Source organism: Capra hircus, chromosome 8 (assembly GCF_001704415.2).
Source record: "Capra hircus breed San Clemente chromosome 8, ASM170441v1, whole genome shotgun sequence".
Lineage (NCBI taxonomy): Eukaryota > Metazoa > Chordata > Mammalia > Artiodactyla > Bovidae > Capra > Capra hircus.
In genome coordinates, this window is record NC_030815.1 from 17,225,315 (window position 1) to 17,242,497 (window position 17,183).

General features: G+C 40.2%; 2 protein-coding genes across 7 annotated transcripts in view; one reads left to right on the top strand and one right to left on the bottom strand.

The window, feature by feature from the left end:
• Positions 1-8,015, bottom strand: part of IFT74 (intraflagellar transport 74) — a 98,821-nt gene extending 90,806 nt beyond the window's left edge. Inside the window, exons 1-3 of one of the 3 annotated variants that reach the window (XM_005683594.3) lie at positions 7,804-8,015; positions 2,810-2,948; positions 1,360-1,495 (exon numbers count right to left, since the gene is read on the bottom strand). In XM_005683594.3, coding sequence (XP_005683651.1) covers positions 1,360-1,495; positions 2,810-2,929 — 256 coding nt within the window. In that variant the 5' untranslated portion in view covers positions 2,930-2,948; positions 7,804-8,015. Of the gene's footprint in view, positions 1-1,359; positions 1,496-2,809; positions 2,952-7,803 lie in introns of all 3 variants that reach the window. The other 2 variants (XM_018051891.1, XM_013965870.2) reach the window with 2 other exon arrangements.
• The window catches only part of PLAA (phospholipase A2 activating protein), a 39,127-nt gene continuing 32,231 nt past the window's right edge, over positions 10,288-17,183 (top strand). For 2 of the 4 annotated variants that reach the window (XM_018051892.1, XM_018051893.1), the window contains exon 1: positions 10,292-10,813. In XM_018051892.1, the coding sequence (XP_017907381.1) occupies positions 10,665-10,813 (149 nt within the window). In that variant the 5' untranslated portion in view covers positions 10,292-10,664. Of the gene's footprint in view, positions 10,814-17,183 lie in introns of all 4 variants that reach the window. The other 2 variants (XM_005683596.3, XM_018051895.1) reach the window with 2 other exon arrangements.

The following is a 17,183-nucleotide window of genomic DNA, read 5'->3' on the forward strand; positions in this document are numbered from 1 at the left end:
TCCACAGCATTGATAATTATTAAGCAAGCATTTCTAAACAACTGATTTTTTTTCATCCTTTGGCCACCCTGCATGGCACATGGGATCTTATTCAACCAGGGATCAAATCTGTGGCCCCTGCATCAGAAGTGCAGAGTCTTAACTACTGAACCACCAGGGAAGTCCCATAACCAACTGATTTTCAATATTTAGTGAAACAAGTTGTATCATAAGTAAGAAACTTAAGTTTGCTGAAAGGTAGGATATATTATATTATAGAAGTCGGTATATCATCTTATAATTAATTTTGTACTAGTATGTTCATCCCTTATAAGTCATTTGCATGTATACAGAAAATTTAAAAACTCAATATGAAACAGCTCCCTATGTTTTGATTTATATATATATATATTATAGACCAACTTCTTGAATCAAAACATATAGTGTTATTATTATTATGCATTTCTAAACACATAGAGACATAAGGAGAGATGTAGTATAAATCTATATGTTAGCCTCACTTCCTTACTTAAGCATTATAATGGAATAATAATTATTACCAAAAGTAACACTTCTGGTCTCACTTCTCATAAATATACAAATACCTACCATTGTCATTTGATATGGAAACCAAAAAAAAGAAACTAAGAATATTTCTATATAGTACTAGAAATCTAATTTTCACTTCTGAATTTTCCTTCAAATTATTTCAAATTTCTTCAAAGAAATTATAGCAAAGTTCACCAACAAGGACCTACCTACTCTATAGCATAGAGAACTATACTCAATATTTTATAATAACTAAAAGGGAAAATAATTTGAAAAGAAATATATGCATATATATGTATATATAACTGAATCACTGTTCTGTACACCTGAAACTAACATAATACTGTAAATCCCCATATTCAATTTTGAGAAGTTATAGCAAAGTTCACCAGAAAAATGATTAAAATAGCTCATACATGTATATAACTCCCTAGTTCACAATGAATTCTCACATTCATTCTCTTATTTAACCCTTAAAATTTTTGAATCAAGGCGTTAAGAACTGAGTAAAATAGCCTCTTTCACTGTATAATTCTGATTTAGCAATACACTGTAATAGCTCCCAGGTGGCGCTAGTGGTAAAGAACCCGTCTGCCAACATGTGATGTAAGAAATGAGGGTTCCATCTCTAACATCTAGGGTCAGGAAGATCCCCTGGAGAACGAAAGGGCAAGCCACTCCCGTATTCTTGCCTGGAAAATCCCATGGACAGAAGAACCTGGAGGGCCACAGTCCATGTGGCTGCAGAGTCAGACATGACTGAAGTGATGCAGCACTAATATACTATAATACTTCTTATACAAAATATGCTCATCTTCTTAAAATAGATACCTTTCATACCAGTTTTCATTCCACTCAAACCTTGCTGTGTTACAGGACGATCAGCAACTTTGATTTGAGAAGACAGAACTCCTCCTGTCCCTATGGGACCACCACGAGAGCCTGGTCTTGCTGTTCCAGGTGGCATCTAAATGACAAGATTCAGTTTCAATAAAATAGAGAAAGACTGTACCTCTAATATTAACACTATAAAAAGAATATTAAAAATAAAACTAAGATTCTATGTAATATGTAAAATTTTCCTTACATTTTAAAATGTTTGAAATAGTAAATAAAATTAATATCTAAAATTAATGACAAGTAATATTTTTTTAATGTAAAATTCTATGTGTTAGACATATTTATACCACTTCCAATCTGTAAAGAAACAAAATGTCCATATATTTGTCCTTATTTACAACAGGACTAATGGTGAAGCTGAAGCTCCAATATTTTGGGCATCTGATGTGAAAGACCAACTAATTGAAAAGTGTCTGACGCTGGGTAAGAGTGAGGGCAGAGGGAGAAGAGAACATCAGAAGATGAGGTGACTGAATGGCATCACCAATCAATGGACATGAACCTGAGCAAACTTTGGGAGATGCTAAGTTTATACAATATACTTGTCTACATGTTTTGCTAATACATTTAAATTTCATTTTTTAATATAAAAATTTTGAAAATATCTAGGATTCTGTGTCAGGGAAGAATTTGGTTTATTAAAACAAATGGTTTACCAATTATTCAGCAGTACTGAGTACTCCATGCTTTCCTACTAATTTGAAATGCAACCTTTATCACTAATTAAATTCTTACTTGCCTAATTCCATTTCTGGTCTATTCCATTTCACTTGGTTTTGGCACCAATACGCTATGCCCTTAAATTGTTGTAGCTTTAAAATAAATTTCAATATTAGTATGAGTACGCATTGTCTCTTAACATTAGTCTTTTTTTTTTTTTAACATTAGTCTTTTAAACATTCTCCCACATTGATATAGTCATGTCCAACTCTTTACAATCCCATGGACTATACAGTGTATGGAATTCTCCAGGCCAGAATACTGGAGTGGGTAGTCTTTCCCTTCTCCAGGGGATCTTCCCAACCCAGGGGTTGAACCCAGGTCTCCCATATTGCAGGTGGGTTCTTTACCAGCTGATCCACCAGGGAATCCCAAGAATACTGGAGGGGGTAGCCTATCCCTTCTCCAGCAGATCTTCCCAACCCAGGAACTGAACCAGGGTCTTTTGCATTGCATGCAGATTCTTTACCAACTGAGCTACTAGGGAAGCTCTTTATACTTCTAGATGTTTAAAACACACACACACACACACACACACACACACACACATATAATAGTATGCTTACAGCACAAAGAAAAACAAAGAAGAATATTATAGACAGGCTTTTCAAATTCTACCAGGATATACACATAATAATTAAACAATTTGTTTTAAACTTACACCAGTTGCCACTCGAATATTTCCTGATGGGGGTCGTATTCCAGAAGGAGGCCTTCCTGTCAATCCAATCCCACCTCGAGAAACAGGACGGACTGCTGAAGGTTTGTGATTACTGGCCATTATTTGCTCAGGTTAACCACTGCTTGGAAACAAGAATAATTTAATTCTCCTTTGATACCTCCTATAGCAAGACAGGAGTGAACCACATACCCTTTCAAACATTTAATCCACTGCGACTTTTCTTGCAAATTGCTATTGTAGGTACCACTATGTACAAGGTTAAGCCTGCTTTAATTTTGTTCAGGTTTGACATAACTGTTCCACTCAACCATGGAATCATTTATTATAACATGCCCTCCTCATTTCCCTACTATCTTATCAAAATGCAAGTCCGTCTACTTACCATTCTCTCCTGGGCTCTCATTCATACTTTAGTTAAGTTTTCTCTCTCCTTGCAAAACAAGTATCTTTCTTCTCTGACTATTTTTATCTGTGCTTTCTGGTCTATAGTAAATTCCCTTATATTCTCAACCCTGTTATAAATACCTCCTTGTACTCATCAACTTAACAGGATCCTGTCTTCCGAAAAAACTTTTGGTAGTGAAGACTGTCTTAGCTTCTTGTCCAAGGCAAAGAATGAATATATGGCACTCTCCTTGCTCCACAATGTTAATTGGCAAACGTCATTCTTCAAAGTTTAAAAAAAGTAATAAACAACAGGATTGTCTTCCATTGAGGATCAAATAATGCAACTACATTGCCTTGGATCTTTCCTGGTTGCTTTTACATAGGAGCCACCTAATCTCTCCCCCATATTTACTAAAGTCTTGTGTATCTTGTTCAGTCTCTCCATTCTAGAACCACCAACAACCTGGATGATTTCCATATGGATATTGGATTCGATATGTAACATTCTAGTTTCACAGTTCCATGACCCAAATCTCAGCAACCATTTCAATTCTAATTCCTGGCCATGGCCAGAGCTGGAGCTTATCATCATCTGGAATTGCTTCATCTCAAATATCTTAACGAAATACTTTATTCTCTGGCCCTAATTTCCTCTCCTTCTACCTTTTTCTCACCTTTATTCTCACAAAAGACCCTGATGCTGGGAAAGATTGAGGGCAGGAAGAGAAGGGGATGACAGAGGATGATTGGATGGCAGCACCGACTCAATGGACATGGGTTTGGGTAGACTCCGGCAGTTGGTAATGGACAGGGAGGCCTGGCGTGCTGCAGTTCATGGGGTCACAAAGAGTCGGACATGACTGAGTGACTGAACTGAACACCTCCCCTTAAACTATTGCCTTTATTCATTCTCTCCTAGTTTATCAGCCCCCTCCTGTACTCAGTAGAATAAAATATCATTTAAAATTTTGACTATTTAAAATAGTATTTTAAAATTATGGTAATAATCTATTAGTATCTTATAAAAACAACTTAGAGGGTTATGACCAATATGGGTTAAATGTGAAATAGAACAGAAGATATAAGAGGTTTCATTGCACATAGGAAGGGTACTGTTTCATTAAATTTTTGTTTCAGTTTTATTTGTGTAAATTTACACATATGTGTATATAGGTCTATAATGTAAGATATATGTCCTATTATGGGTAATGTTCAAAAGAGTTTTAAAGATTCTGAACTAGAGAGAGAATATGGAGAAAAAGAGTACCCAAGACTCTGGCCTGAGGAATGTAAATATATACAGGTTGCACAGAAGAGGGAAAGCTTGTATAAGAGATGGAAAACAAAGACTCAGAAAGCTAACAGAAAAGCCAGGAGTGTGTGTCAGAGATGCCAAGAGAAGGCAAGAATGGTCAGCCATGGATATTTTCTTCTGGAAATTCAAGTAAGATGAACACTGAAATGTCCATTGAAATCCCCACTGAAGAAGCCATTAGTGACCATGATGGTCATTTAAGAATTCCTTTCCTTCTCAACATTAAATTACAGTTTCATGAGCACCATCAACTAATCTGCATCCTTGAACACTCCTTCAACCCATTTCACAAATCAGAAACTATTCTCTACATTCAACCTGCTGAACACTGCTGATGGAAAACTCACAGCTGTATAGACTGGAGAATTGCAAAGTCATAGTCACCAAGTTTAGATGGATCTTCATATCTCTGAAATTATTTTATTTATCCTTGATAAGCTAGTCTGTCCTTGATGATTCCAATTCTTAACAACTTTTCTACTCCTGCCTCTCTCAGCAGATGACTCAATTTCATAATTAAGAAAATTAAGATGTGAAATCCATCATATTTGGAGCAAATCAACTTACCTATATCAATGCTGCCTTCCACTCTCAAGAGCCATGACTTCTCTCATTCAAGATCATTCTCTATTCTGATTTATCCTCTTAATCCCACACCTCTGGGACATTAGCTTCCCTCTCCTTGCCAAACTCCTTCTCCCTAACCCCTGCCCCAAGGTCCTTTGGAACATTATCCAACTCCTGAGAAGGGGACAACAGAGGAAGAGATGGTTGGATGGCATCACCGACTCAATGGACTTGAGTTTGAGCAAGCTCCAAGAGGTGGTGATGGACAGCGAAACCTGGCGTGCTGCAGTCCATGGGATCGCAAAAGTCGGACATGACTGAGCAACTGAACTGATTGACTGATGGTGTCTTTAAACTTTCTCCTTTCTTTGAGTCTGGTGTCATGTTCCATTCTTTCCTAACCCTAAAAACTAATTTCTTGATTCTGAAACCACCTTTAATTCTGTCCTATATATTCTTTTTCTTCAGAGGCAAATTCTAAAATATTGCAACCACCTCCGTGATACTCGCCTCTTCTGTTTCTCCTCTTTCAGTCTCCTTCATCTTATTCTACTTGCCTCTACTGCAGCATTTCTCAAGATATGAACCAGTCTATTTTTCTTTTTCCTCTCTACCCTCTCATTGATCCACCTCATCTATACTCAGGGTTTGAGTAATTAATAAGCTGATGACTCACAATACTCAATCTCCAGTCCTGACTTCTCACATTCCCTCTGAGGTGTGTATATCCAAAAAATTATCTGCCATTTTCACTTCAATATAGTATCAACATTTCAAAATAAATGAAAACATAAACTCACTGTCATCTCTCCCGAATTTATTCTTCCTCCTGGTGCACCTCCTAATCACACAAGCCAGAAATTTAGTCCTTGATTTCTCCCTCTCCCTCATTTCCCACGGCTAACCACATAATCCTACTTTTATTTCTAAATGTTTAAAATATAACTTCCTCTCCATTGCTATTGTACTGTTCAGAGCCTCATGAACTGAAGTGGATCATTATATTGGCCTCCTGACGTGTCCCTTGCGTAACACACATCTTGCCTGTTATTCTCCCTAGGAATCCATCAACCACCAGTTCATACCCACCCTAACCTTCTATCTGAATTTACAGGGCTGTCTGAACTGCTACTATGCATCTGTACACATATCTATCCCAGGACCTATCACACCAATCTGCTTAAATACTTTTCCACCTTGAAGGCAAGAGCTGGATCTTATTCATCTTTATATCCCCAGCATTAATCTCAGTGCCAGGCAAAACCTTTGTTTTCTTTTGTACCTTCTGAATTTCCTCCCACGTGAAGGCATTGCCAGCTAAAAAAACCAGCTACAAACATTTACTAAATTATCAAAAAGAAAACAAATCACTTCTTGAACCAAAATGGCTTCTCAGTTTCTATAGCCCCTGCCCAGTACTTCTTCTCTGGGTTTCCTTGGCATTATTCATGATCAGTACTGGAATTGTTTCTCTCCTCTCCGTAATATTTTGTTTTCATGTAACTGTAACTAGGCTGATGACTCATAAATCAGTATCTCCAGTTCTGTCCTTAAAACTGGACAGCACTTCTGAGTTTTCAACTATTGGAGGGAAGGTGGATTTCTATTCAGATTTACCATTATTACTTTATATTTAATATATTCACAGCAGACTTAGAATCTTCCCATTCCAACCAGCTCCGTGATTCTATTTTCTGGCCATTCTGAACTCTTCGGACAAAGTAACAGAATTATTACTATTATTTCAAATGGAAAAGTAAGTTTTATAAAACGACTTTTTCAAAGGCAGACAAAGTCTATAGTCCAAACAGTTCCTCCCAGGGACTTTCCTGGCAGTCCAGTGGTTAACTCTCTGTGCTTCCACTACAGGGGGCACCAGTTCCATCCCTGGTGTTGGAACTAAGGCAGTGCCAAAGGGAAAAAAAACGGTTTCCTCTCAGAGAAAGTTAAGACAATAAACCTTCCTTTATTCAGCAAAAATAGTTGGGGTTACTCTAGCTTTCCTGAAAACTTTAAGAAAATGCACAATACATAGAATTCCACCTGATTTTCTTTGCCACTGCTTTATTACAGAAGGGAAAAAAATTTTGGTTAACATTTGATCAGTTCCACGGGGTAAAATACAAGGGAGGAGCACTAGTAACAAACTTGCCACTAACTTCGGGGTTAGTCTTTCAAATATTTGCATAATTTAAGGGGTTATTCACACAACCAGAGACGTAGCTGTACACCCTCAGGGCGTGTTTTCTTACTGTAGTATGGAGAGAGCTCCAGCTTGCAGTCTTTGTGACGATTTCAGATACCGAAATACCTGGCTCCTAATTATTATTATAATCATTATCCTCCCCAAACCAACTATTTTAATATATTTGAAGAAGCGGAAAGTTGTTAAGTCCCTTCTGCTATGACCGACAGACAGACAGCTATTATTATTACTTCGAGTAAAACTCAGCCCACAGTTAATTTTCTGAGGCGCTCGGGTCGTTTTCCCTCTGGTCCCCTGGCAGGTTTGCTTAGGGGACTGTGTGAGAAAATCTCTTCTCATGTTCTGCAGGACTAAAAATGGGCCTTCCTTAGCCCGGCGTCGGGCTGGAGGAGAACTCCTAAGAGCCGGGTTTATTTTCTTTGAAGCGCATCAGCATCGCCCAAGCTAAGATAACCAGTAAGGGAGGCACGGACAAAGTTGGGACCGGGGATTTCTCACCTCAGCCGGCGCTGAGGGGTGCGAAAGGAGCGCGGTCGCACCACCCAGGGGCACTCGAACTTCTTGTGAGCCCTCCACCACCGCGTAGCCCACCGGTCGGGCCCGTGAATCTGCTCCCACCTGCGCGCAGCTTTCCTAGGCCCTCAAAGCCTAATCACGGGTAGCCGCGAGCCTTTTCGTCGCCCGGCAACAGGGGGCGGGGTGCCTCCATCTGATTGGCCAGTCCTCGGCCTCAGCTCAGTGAAATGTTCTCGCGATATTTGACGACTAACTTTGGTCTCCTCGGTACCTCGGAGCTTTTCTGGAAGAGACAGAAAACGGCGTTCTGGCTAGGAATGAATATTTCATTTGGAAACTGGTTTTATTTATAATCAGAATAGTCTCTCTGATTGTGTACCTGAGGTGAACTCACTCCAGCGAGTTTTATTATATCGCTGTGTACGTCACTTGTACTACGTCAAACCTTTTAGAGAATTATTTCAAGTTATTCCGTGGTAGGCAACATTCGTGGTACAGTCTTTTTACTTCTAACTAGCGGTAGTTCTCTTTTCATTAGAAGGAAGGAACACAACACATAAGATACAGCATTAAGTCTCGATGCGATTCTGGAAGCAGATGTTCTCACTTCATTGAAGGCTTTATACCTTTAGGCTTCCTTTCAGAGTGAGTCTGTGAAGAGGACTGAATTTACAGCGAATTGGCTTAAAATAATTATTTTAATATCAATTTTTTTTAATTAAAAAGACTCAGTTCAGTTCGGTTCAGTCGCTCAGTCGTGTCCGACTCTTTGCTACCCCATGAATCAGCACGCCAGGCCTCCCTCTCCATCACCAACTCCCGGAGTTCACTCAGACTCACGTCCATCGCGTCAGTGACGCCATCCAGCCATCTCATCCTTCTCCTTTTTCCAGTTTTCCTATAGTCAGCTTAAGTGTGATGGGAGCTCTAATTTTATACATATGTGTGTGTGTACATATATATATACATAAAACTTTTAATTTTCACAGTTTCCATCTTGCATACATTCTTTATGTCCAGGTTTACTGTTGTATGCCTGCCTTCAAGTAGGTTAAAATCAGCGCAATACAAAATGAAATAATGTTCAGTGACTGAGTTCTCAAAGCTTGTAAAACATTTTCGTGTAATTACGCCACTTGAGATCAATATATTTGTAGTGGTCATTTGTTGTCTTTAGAGTCACTGTAGTGAAGGGAAGTCGGAGAAGGCAATGGCACCCCACTCCAGTACTCTTGCCTGGAAAATCCCATGGACGGAGGAGCCTGGTAGGCTGCAGTCCATGGGGTCGCTAAGAGTCGGACACGACTGGGCGACTTCACCTTCACTTTTCACTTTCATGCATCGGAGAAGGAAATGGCAACCCACTCCAGTGTTCTTGCCTGGAGAATCCCAGGGACGGGGGAGCCTGGTGGGCTGCCGTCAGACAGAGTCGGACACAGCTGAAGCGACTTAGCAGCAGTAAACAGAAGTAGAATTTGCCATCCCAAAGTATGCCACATTGGTAAAAGGCTTATTTTGAGTGGAAGGCAATTGAAAAGATGTAGATACAAGAAAAGCTCTCCATTCCTCTATTAGCGTAAAAGCAGAACATAAATTTTCAAGGTCGCCCCTCCTTGCCTCTTAAACAGGAAGGACAAAAGTTAATCATTGGAGACCTTTAACAGCCTAGAGACTGCACCAGAGGAATCTACTCAAAAAATTAAGTAATTAGCCTTTACTGTTAGTTTCCCATCTAATTGCCTTCCCATAATGCTGCCTCTAAAGACTTAGTCCTTTTATCACTTGTGTAGAAACTTATTGTTCTTTTAAGATGCTGTATAAGCCCAAACTAGTCACCGAGCTATTCATCTCTGAATTTCTCTTTGTATATATAATACATGTAATAACAACAACAACAACAACAAAAGTTTTTCTCTTCTTAATCTTTTACTACAGAGCCCCAGCAGAAACGCTAGAAAGAAAAACCTTCAACTTCGAACGTCCAACCATTTCATATGGTCTCATAGAAAAGCTACTGACATGCCTTTTCCGTCAGTGTTTTCAGACATAAGGGAGACCCAACGTCTGCCATTTGTGTAGAGCTGTGACAGTTCGAGAGAAAATCTTAAAAACAAAACTTTCTCTAAAGTACCAAGAACCCGGTTTAGTATTCACAGAATTTAAGGCAAGTGATTGTTTACAATTTAGTACCAAGCTCTCTCGTCTTAGATTAAAAAGAAAAAAAAAAAAAAAAAACCTCAGGAGACTACGCAGAGTTTGGGGAAATTGGCGTAAGATTGCTCCCAAGACAACACGTGAAGCGAACTCAATTAGCCAGGCGGACCAAGATTTAAAACTCAAATCAGCCGGGCGGACCAAGATTTAAAATACCCGGATTTGGCGCTCCTGCGACTCACTCCCCGCTGACGCGTGGCATTGTGGGATTTGTAGTTTGGGACACATCCGGTATCAAAATAAAAAGCTCAGCCAGGGCTCGGAGAGGACTCGGGCTCGGCAAGGAACCAGATTTGGGCGCCCAGACGGAGAGGCCGGCGGTGGTATCTCTTCCTTAGCTGGCGGTCCAAGCGACCGTCGTCTCCGCCTCGGCCTCAGCAGTCAGGACGCACACACTCTGCGTCATGGCGGGCTGAGGCCGATGATGAATTCCGGTGTGCTTGTCAGGGTTGCTGTGTCACTCGGCCCTCTCGGCGCGCCCCTTCCCTGCCGCCCTTCCGCACCGGCCCTTGGGTTCTTCCGGGCCCGGCGTCCCTCACCTGCAGGCGCTCTCCAGCTGCCCGCCCGGCCTCGCTGACTGACCGATCTCGCGCGGTGCCCCGGCCCCGGGCGCCGGACCCACCAGGGCCATGGCGAGCGGCTCCTGCAGGTACCGGCTGAGCTGCTCGCTCTCCGGCCACGAGCTGGACGTGAGGGGCCTGGTATGCTGCCTCTATCCACCGGGGGCTTTTGTGTCCGTGTCCCGAGATCGCACCACCCGCCTCTGGGTCCCAGACAGGTGAGCGCCCCGAATCCCGTTAGCCCCCTGTTGTGCTGCAAGCTTCCTGCGGAGTCCAGGAAGAGAGTGCCCCTTCCCTGCCTTCTTCCCTCTCTTCCTGGCCTTCCTTGCGATCCGCGCTCCCTCCCAGTTCTGAGATAACTGGCATTCTGGATACGCCGTGTAAGAAACCTGTGAGATTTATGTGGAGAGAGTGCTGGTTAGGGGAACAGAGACCTACTTTGTTGTCCTAACTTGACCACTAAAAAACTGAGTCACCTTGGACGAACCTTTTATTTTTTGTGACTTAAGTTTGTGAATGAGGATTTTCCCGTGTTTTCGATTTGAAAAAATTTTAATGCCAGGTGCAACCTCATTAATGTAGTGTGAAAGCATCTGGCGTGTGATTGAAGTAAATCCTCTTCTTTACTAAGAATTTGCTCTGTAGTCTTCCCTCAATTTGAGAAGTAAGGTTCTCAAAAATTGCGTTGCAGGAAGTTGCCTTGGCTCCTCTCCACGTTATTCAACTCAGAGTTTCTTAGTCCGAGTTAGGTGATGGACTTGAGTGGAGGGGAGGAAACTCCTCAACTGTTTTACGGATGTAGGGAGAGGGTGCTTTCTTGAGAGAAAACCCATTGCCTTCAAAAGATTTTCAAGAGATTAATCAAATTCAAGGATTTAGCCCTGACTTAGCTGTTTATAACAGGAAATGCTTCAACAGTAAGTGAACGGTCAACTTCCAGATGTTCAAGCCGGATTTAGAAAAGGCAGAGGAACCAGAGATCAAATGGCCAACATCCACTGGATCATTGAAAAAGCAAGAGAGTTCCAGGAAAAATTCGACTTCTGTTTTATTGACTATGCCAAAGCCTTTAAATGTGTGGATCACAACAAACTGTGGAAAATTCTTCAAGAGATGGGAATACCAGCCCACCTGACCTGCCTCCTGAAAAATCTGTATGCAGGTCAGGAAGCAACAGTTAGAACTGGACATGGAACAACAGACTGGTTCCAAATTGGGAAAGGAGTATGTCAAGGCTGTATATTATAACCCTGCTTATTTAACTTATATGCAGAGTACATCATGAGAAACGCTGGGCTGGAAGAAGCACAAGCTGGAATCAAGATTGCCAGGAGAAGTATCAATAAACTCCTATATTCAGATGACACCACACTTATGGCAGAAAGTGAGGAAGAACTGAAGAGCCTCTTGATGAAAGTGAAAGAGGAGAGTGAAAAAGTTGGCTTAAAGCTCAACATTCAGAAAACCAAGATCATGGCATCTGGTCCCATCACTTCATGGCAGATAGATGGGGAAACAATGGAAACAGTGAGAGACTTTATTTGGGGGGGCTCCAAGACCACTGCAGATGGTGGCTGCAGCCGTGAAATTAAAAGACGCTTACTCCTTGGAAGGAAAGTTATGACCAACCTAGATAACATATTCGAAAACAGAGACATTGCTTTGCCAACAAAGGTCTGTCTAGTCAAAGCTGTGGTTTTTCCAGTAGTCATGTATATATGTGAGAGTATTGGACTATAAAGAAAGCTGAGCACTGAAGAATTGATGCTTTTGAGCTGTGGTGTTGGAGAAGACTCTTGAAAGTCCCTTGAACTGCAAGGAGATCCAACCAGTCCATCCTAAAAGAAATCAGTCCTGAATATTCATTGGAAGGACTGATGTTGATGCTGAAACTCCAATACTTTGGCCACCTTATGTGAAGAACTGACTCATTTGAAAAGACCCTGATACTGGGAAAGATGGAAGATGGGAGGGGAAGTGTATGACAGAGGATGAGATGGTTGGATGGCGTCACCGACTGAATGGACATGAGTTTGAGTAGGCTTCAGGAGTTGGTGATGGACAGAAAGCCTGGTGTGCTGTGGTCCATGGGGTCTCAAAGAGTCGAACACAACTGAGTGAACTGAATTGAACAGGAAATTTAAGACCTAGAAGACAGATTTCTTTTTAGAAAGGGAAAAATTGAGGTGAGTTAGTTTATGTAGTAATTCTCACATCAGAAATTTCACTCAATGAAACCATACATTTTCATCCATAAATTCAGATGATCAATATTTATTGAGAGCCTCCTTTTTGTTTGTGATCCTGAAGAAGAATAAAAAGACAGACAAGTTTCCTTTGTTTATGGATCTTAGCTACAGTCTGGGAGGGAAGATGGATGAAGAAAACACCAAATAAATAATTACATTTTGGCATATGCACTGTGAAGAAAACAAATATAGAGTTTAGTGGAGAGAGATGCTAAAGAAGAAGGCCTCCCTAAGAAAGATGTTTTGGGTTTTTATTTCTTCTTAAAAGGCACTGAGCTGGAAGTAGTCAAGGGAATGAGGAACGGAAGTGAGTCAATTGGAAGAGTACTGTAGGCAGTAGGAAGAGCAGACACAGCTCTGGACTGAATAGGAGAAAAGTCTCTGTGTGCAGGAAGGAATGAGCTATGCAGTGCAGGCAGATCTTAGAGGCTGGCAGAAGCCAGGACATGCCCGGAAGAGGGCTGAGGAAAGGAGTTAGTAGGTAGAAGCCCCTAAAAAGTTCCAGCGGGGAGAAGTTTCTGCTAACTTCATGTGGAGAATGAATTGCAAAGGGATAAATGTGGAAAGAGATCTGTTTTGAGTCTTTTGCAGTTGTGCAGCCAAGAAAAATTAGGGATTTATAGAGCAACTCCTGTATTGAACTGGATCAGGTCTTCTCTAACTCTTCGAGATTTATGATATTCCAAACCGTTGGTAACACTGATACGTAACTTCTTGTGTATTTGATTACTGACTAAACTGCATTTAACGTTGAATTCAGTAGTAGCACATGCCCAGTACGTTATGAATGTGCAATAAGAAGTCGTTAAAGAATTCTTGTTATAATAGTTGAAATCTGTTGGATAGCTGAATCCTTAAACTTTCACATGTTTTGTAGGACTGTGCTAGATTGCCAAGAGCTTATATCACTGGATCACGAAAACGTGAGGAACTTTGAGCTGAAATGATCTTCTCTTTAATAACTAGTTTTTCTCATTCAATTCATGTTGTCTTTTGGTTTTGTTTTTTAGAATTCATGTGGTTTTCGACTAACACTGATTATTTCCAGGCATAGGGCTCAATAGTGGGATTGGTGTGATAAGGTGGTTTTCCTCTCAGTTCCAACTGCTATAGTAGAGCATCTCATAGTCACTCTTTAGGCAGCCGAACTAGTGTCTCAGCCATACCTTAGGTGTCATGAAAAGTGTCCTCAAAGCTGACATCCTGACAGTTTTTATTTATTTCATGGTATATTAATGAAATTAGTGAAGTGCAGTAAAGTGTTCGGAGCCAACGAGTACACATTTTCGTTTTCTTGTGTCCATTGTTGATAGGGTTCTGGATTAGGGTGGATAATGTAGGGATGGACTGGTAATGAAGGGGACATTTAGTTTCAAGGAGGCAAAATAGTTCTAGTGTGGGCTAAATCAGATACCTCATCATTCATAAGGACCCTCTGAAAACCCAGAAAGCCTCCAGGCCTTCTGAAGGTGCTTCAGATTGGAGACTATTTTTTGGTTGCACATTGACCTGAACCAGTCAGCATGCCATTATTGCAGATGGCTCCAAGCCTCTAGAAGCCCACCTCACAGTAAACTGGATTTCCCAAGTCTGTCACCAGTGATTGCTTTGCCTTTTGAAAACTATCCATGTTTGAAAGACTCCAACTTCAGATTCAGCCTCATTCATTAAATCTTCCCTGACCTTGCCAAGGCTGGAGTAACTTCTCCCTCATGTTTACTCAGCACTTGGGTGCTTAGTCAAGTGGAGTTTATTAAGAAATTAGAGCCATTGCTTTCTGCCCTCCAACTCACTATTCCCTTTTCTTGGAGGCAAGATTTTCATCTCTTCTTATGGCTTATTTTTAAATTTTTCTTCCATATTTGTATATAAAGTGCTATACTGCTATTTCTTTAAACATTTTTTTAGTTCTCTGTTTTAGTATTTTCTGTTAGTTCTTATCAGGGAATATGAAAATGTAGCTCTCTTTTCTGCTTTCTGCCAGTCCGCATCAAATTGGCATCCTTTCAATGCCCCAACCCTTATAGTTTAATTTAGACTAAATCAGTGTTTTATGACTGTACAGAGTCTATCTACACCTGAGGTGTGGAATAAACTATGGTAGCTTTTCCTCAACAATTTTATGATTTCCTTGTAGTTAATAATTGTTTTTTGTTTTTGTTTAATTTTCTATGAATGTATCACTAATTCAACTTTATATTGTTTACTAATCGTCTAAATCTCCTTTCAAGACCTCTAGACACATTGGCTATTTTACAGTTTCTCTTTCTCACCTTATCATCTGCCTCTGGTACACAGCTAGTCCTGGGATCTTCCTTCGCTGTCCACTTAAGCCATTTTTGGACTCTTGTGTTGGATTTCTTCTATCAATTATCCTTAAACTTTCTTGGTTTTCTTCCTTGACGCCTTATTAGAATACATCCTCCAGGAGCTTCCTGAAATACAGTGCAGTGATAGTGTATTAAGACCTACATTTGGAAAATGATTTTAGCCTGCCTAGCTACTTGAGTAATAATTTAAAAGTTTGTAGCATTGTAATTTCCAAATAATTTTTCTTCAGAATTTTGAAGCCATTATTCCATTGTATTCATTGTGTTACAGTAAGTCTGAAGTCATTGTGATTCTTGACCTATTATTTTTTTCTCTCTGGAAGGCAGTCTACATTCATTTTTCAGGTTCATTAAATGTGGCCTCTTTGAATGTGAAAACTCATATCCATATGTTCTGGAACGTTTTCTTAAATTCTTTGGTTTCATCGTCTCCATTTTCTCTGTCTTCTTTTGTGGAACTTTTTATTCATATATTGAACTTGTTTCTAAATTGCTTTTTTATTTCTCTCTGTGTATCTCTTTTTCTCTCTCTCTTCTATACTTTTTCAGAAATTGCCTTGACTTTTTGTGAAATTATGTTTTGTTTCTTGGTTGCAATATCTTATATCTCTAAGGATGCTGATGCTGATTTTTTTTTTTTTTAGTTATTTTCTCCCTAAGTGGTCTGTTTCCTCTAAATTGGTTATTTCCCCTCCCTGTTTGTTTTGGTCACCCCAAATGCCTAGTAATTCTTATTCTGTGCTTAGTATTAGGGGGTGTGTGTCTTCAGTTGTGTCGACTCTGTGACCCTATGGATCGTAGCCTTCCAGGCTCTTGTCCATGGGATTCTCCAGGGAAGAATACTGGAATGCATTGTCATTTCCTCTTCCAGGGGATCTTCCTGACCCAGGTCTTCTGCATCACAGGTGGATTTTCACCCATGCACCACCCATATCCCAAGGCTCAGCTGTGCCTGTGTCACCACCCTCTCCTTCCAGCCAAAGACTTTTCTGAAGAAAACTTCAGATTTTTGCTGGGTACAGGGGGCAGTTTTGTTTTTTGTTTTTTTTTCTCTTGATGCTGTATGTAATTTTTTTTTTCCCCACTGATTCAAGAAGTACTTAATGATTACCATGTAGAATACTGTGCTGCAAACTTAGGAAGATGAAAAGAAAAACCAAGTCTGGATTCTGCCATTAAGAGCTTCACAGAACACTACACGCAAACATTGATACTAGAGAGTGCTAAAGGGGCACGTTTGGTAGACTTTTCACTTTCATGCATTGGAGAAGGAAATGGCAACCCACTCCAGTATCCTTGCCTGGAGAATCCCAGGGACAGAGGAGCCTAGTGGGCTGCCGTCTATGGGGTCGCACAGAGTCGGACACGACTGAAGCGACTTAGCAGCAGCAGCAGTACTTTACATAATATAGACTTTTAAAGATGTCTTATCTTTTACATTTCTTTGGACTTATTGATAAAAGGTTTCTGAAACCACATTTTAAAAAAACCGTACCAAAATAGACAAGTTAAAAATAGCTCCTACTACATGTATGGCCAATTCATGCTGATGTATGGCAGAAACATCACAATATCATCATAAGATAATTATCCTCTAATTTAAAGTAAAATTAAAAAAAAAAAAGATTTGGAGGAAAAAAAAGCTACTACCAAATACCTTCCTTTGAAGATTTTTTGAAATGATTCCACTTTTGACTCTGAAGACTTTCAACTAGCTTTCCTATTTCTAGTTCCTACCTTTTTTGTCCCCATTTCCTAGAGATACGTAGTGGTGCTCATTCTTGAGCCTTTTGGGGGTTCATTGGTAAATTGGGCCTCTTACTTTCCCTGTTCCTGCTTAGAACTCATTTTATTCACGTATCCTAAGGCTATTATTACATTTCTGTCAGTGTTCAGTATTCAGTGTTATAATTGTTCTTTTTTTTTTCTTATTCTCTCTGACTTTGTGGGTTTAATGCCTTTCTTAAAATAAACATAGGTAGAAACAAAATACGCATTATACAAAACAA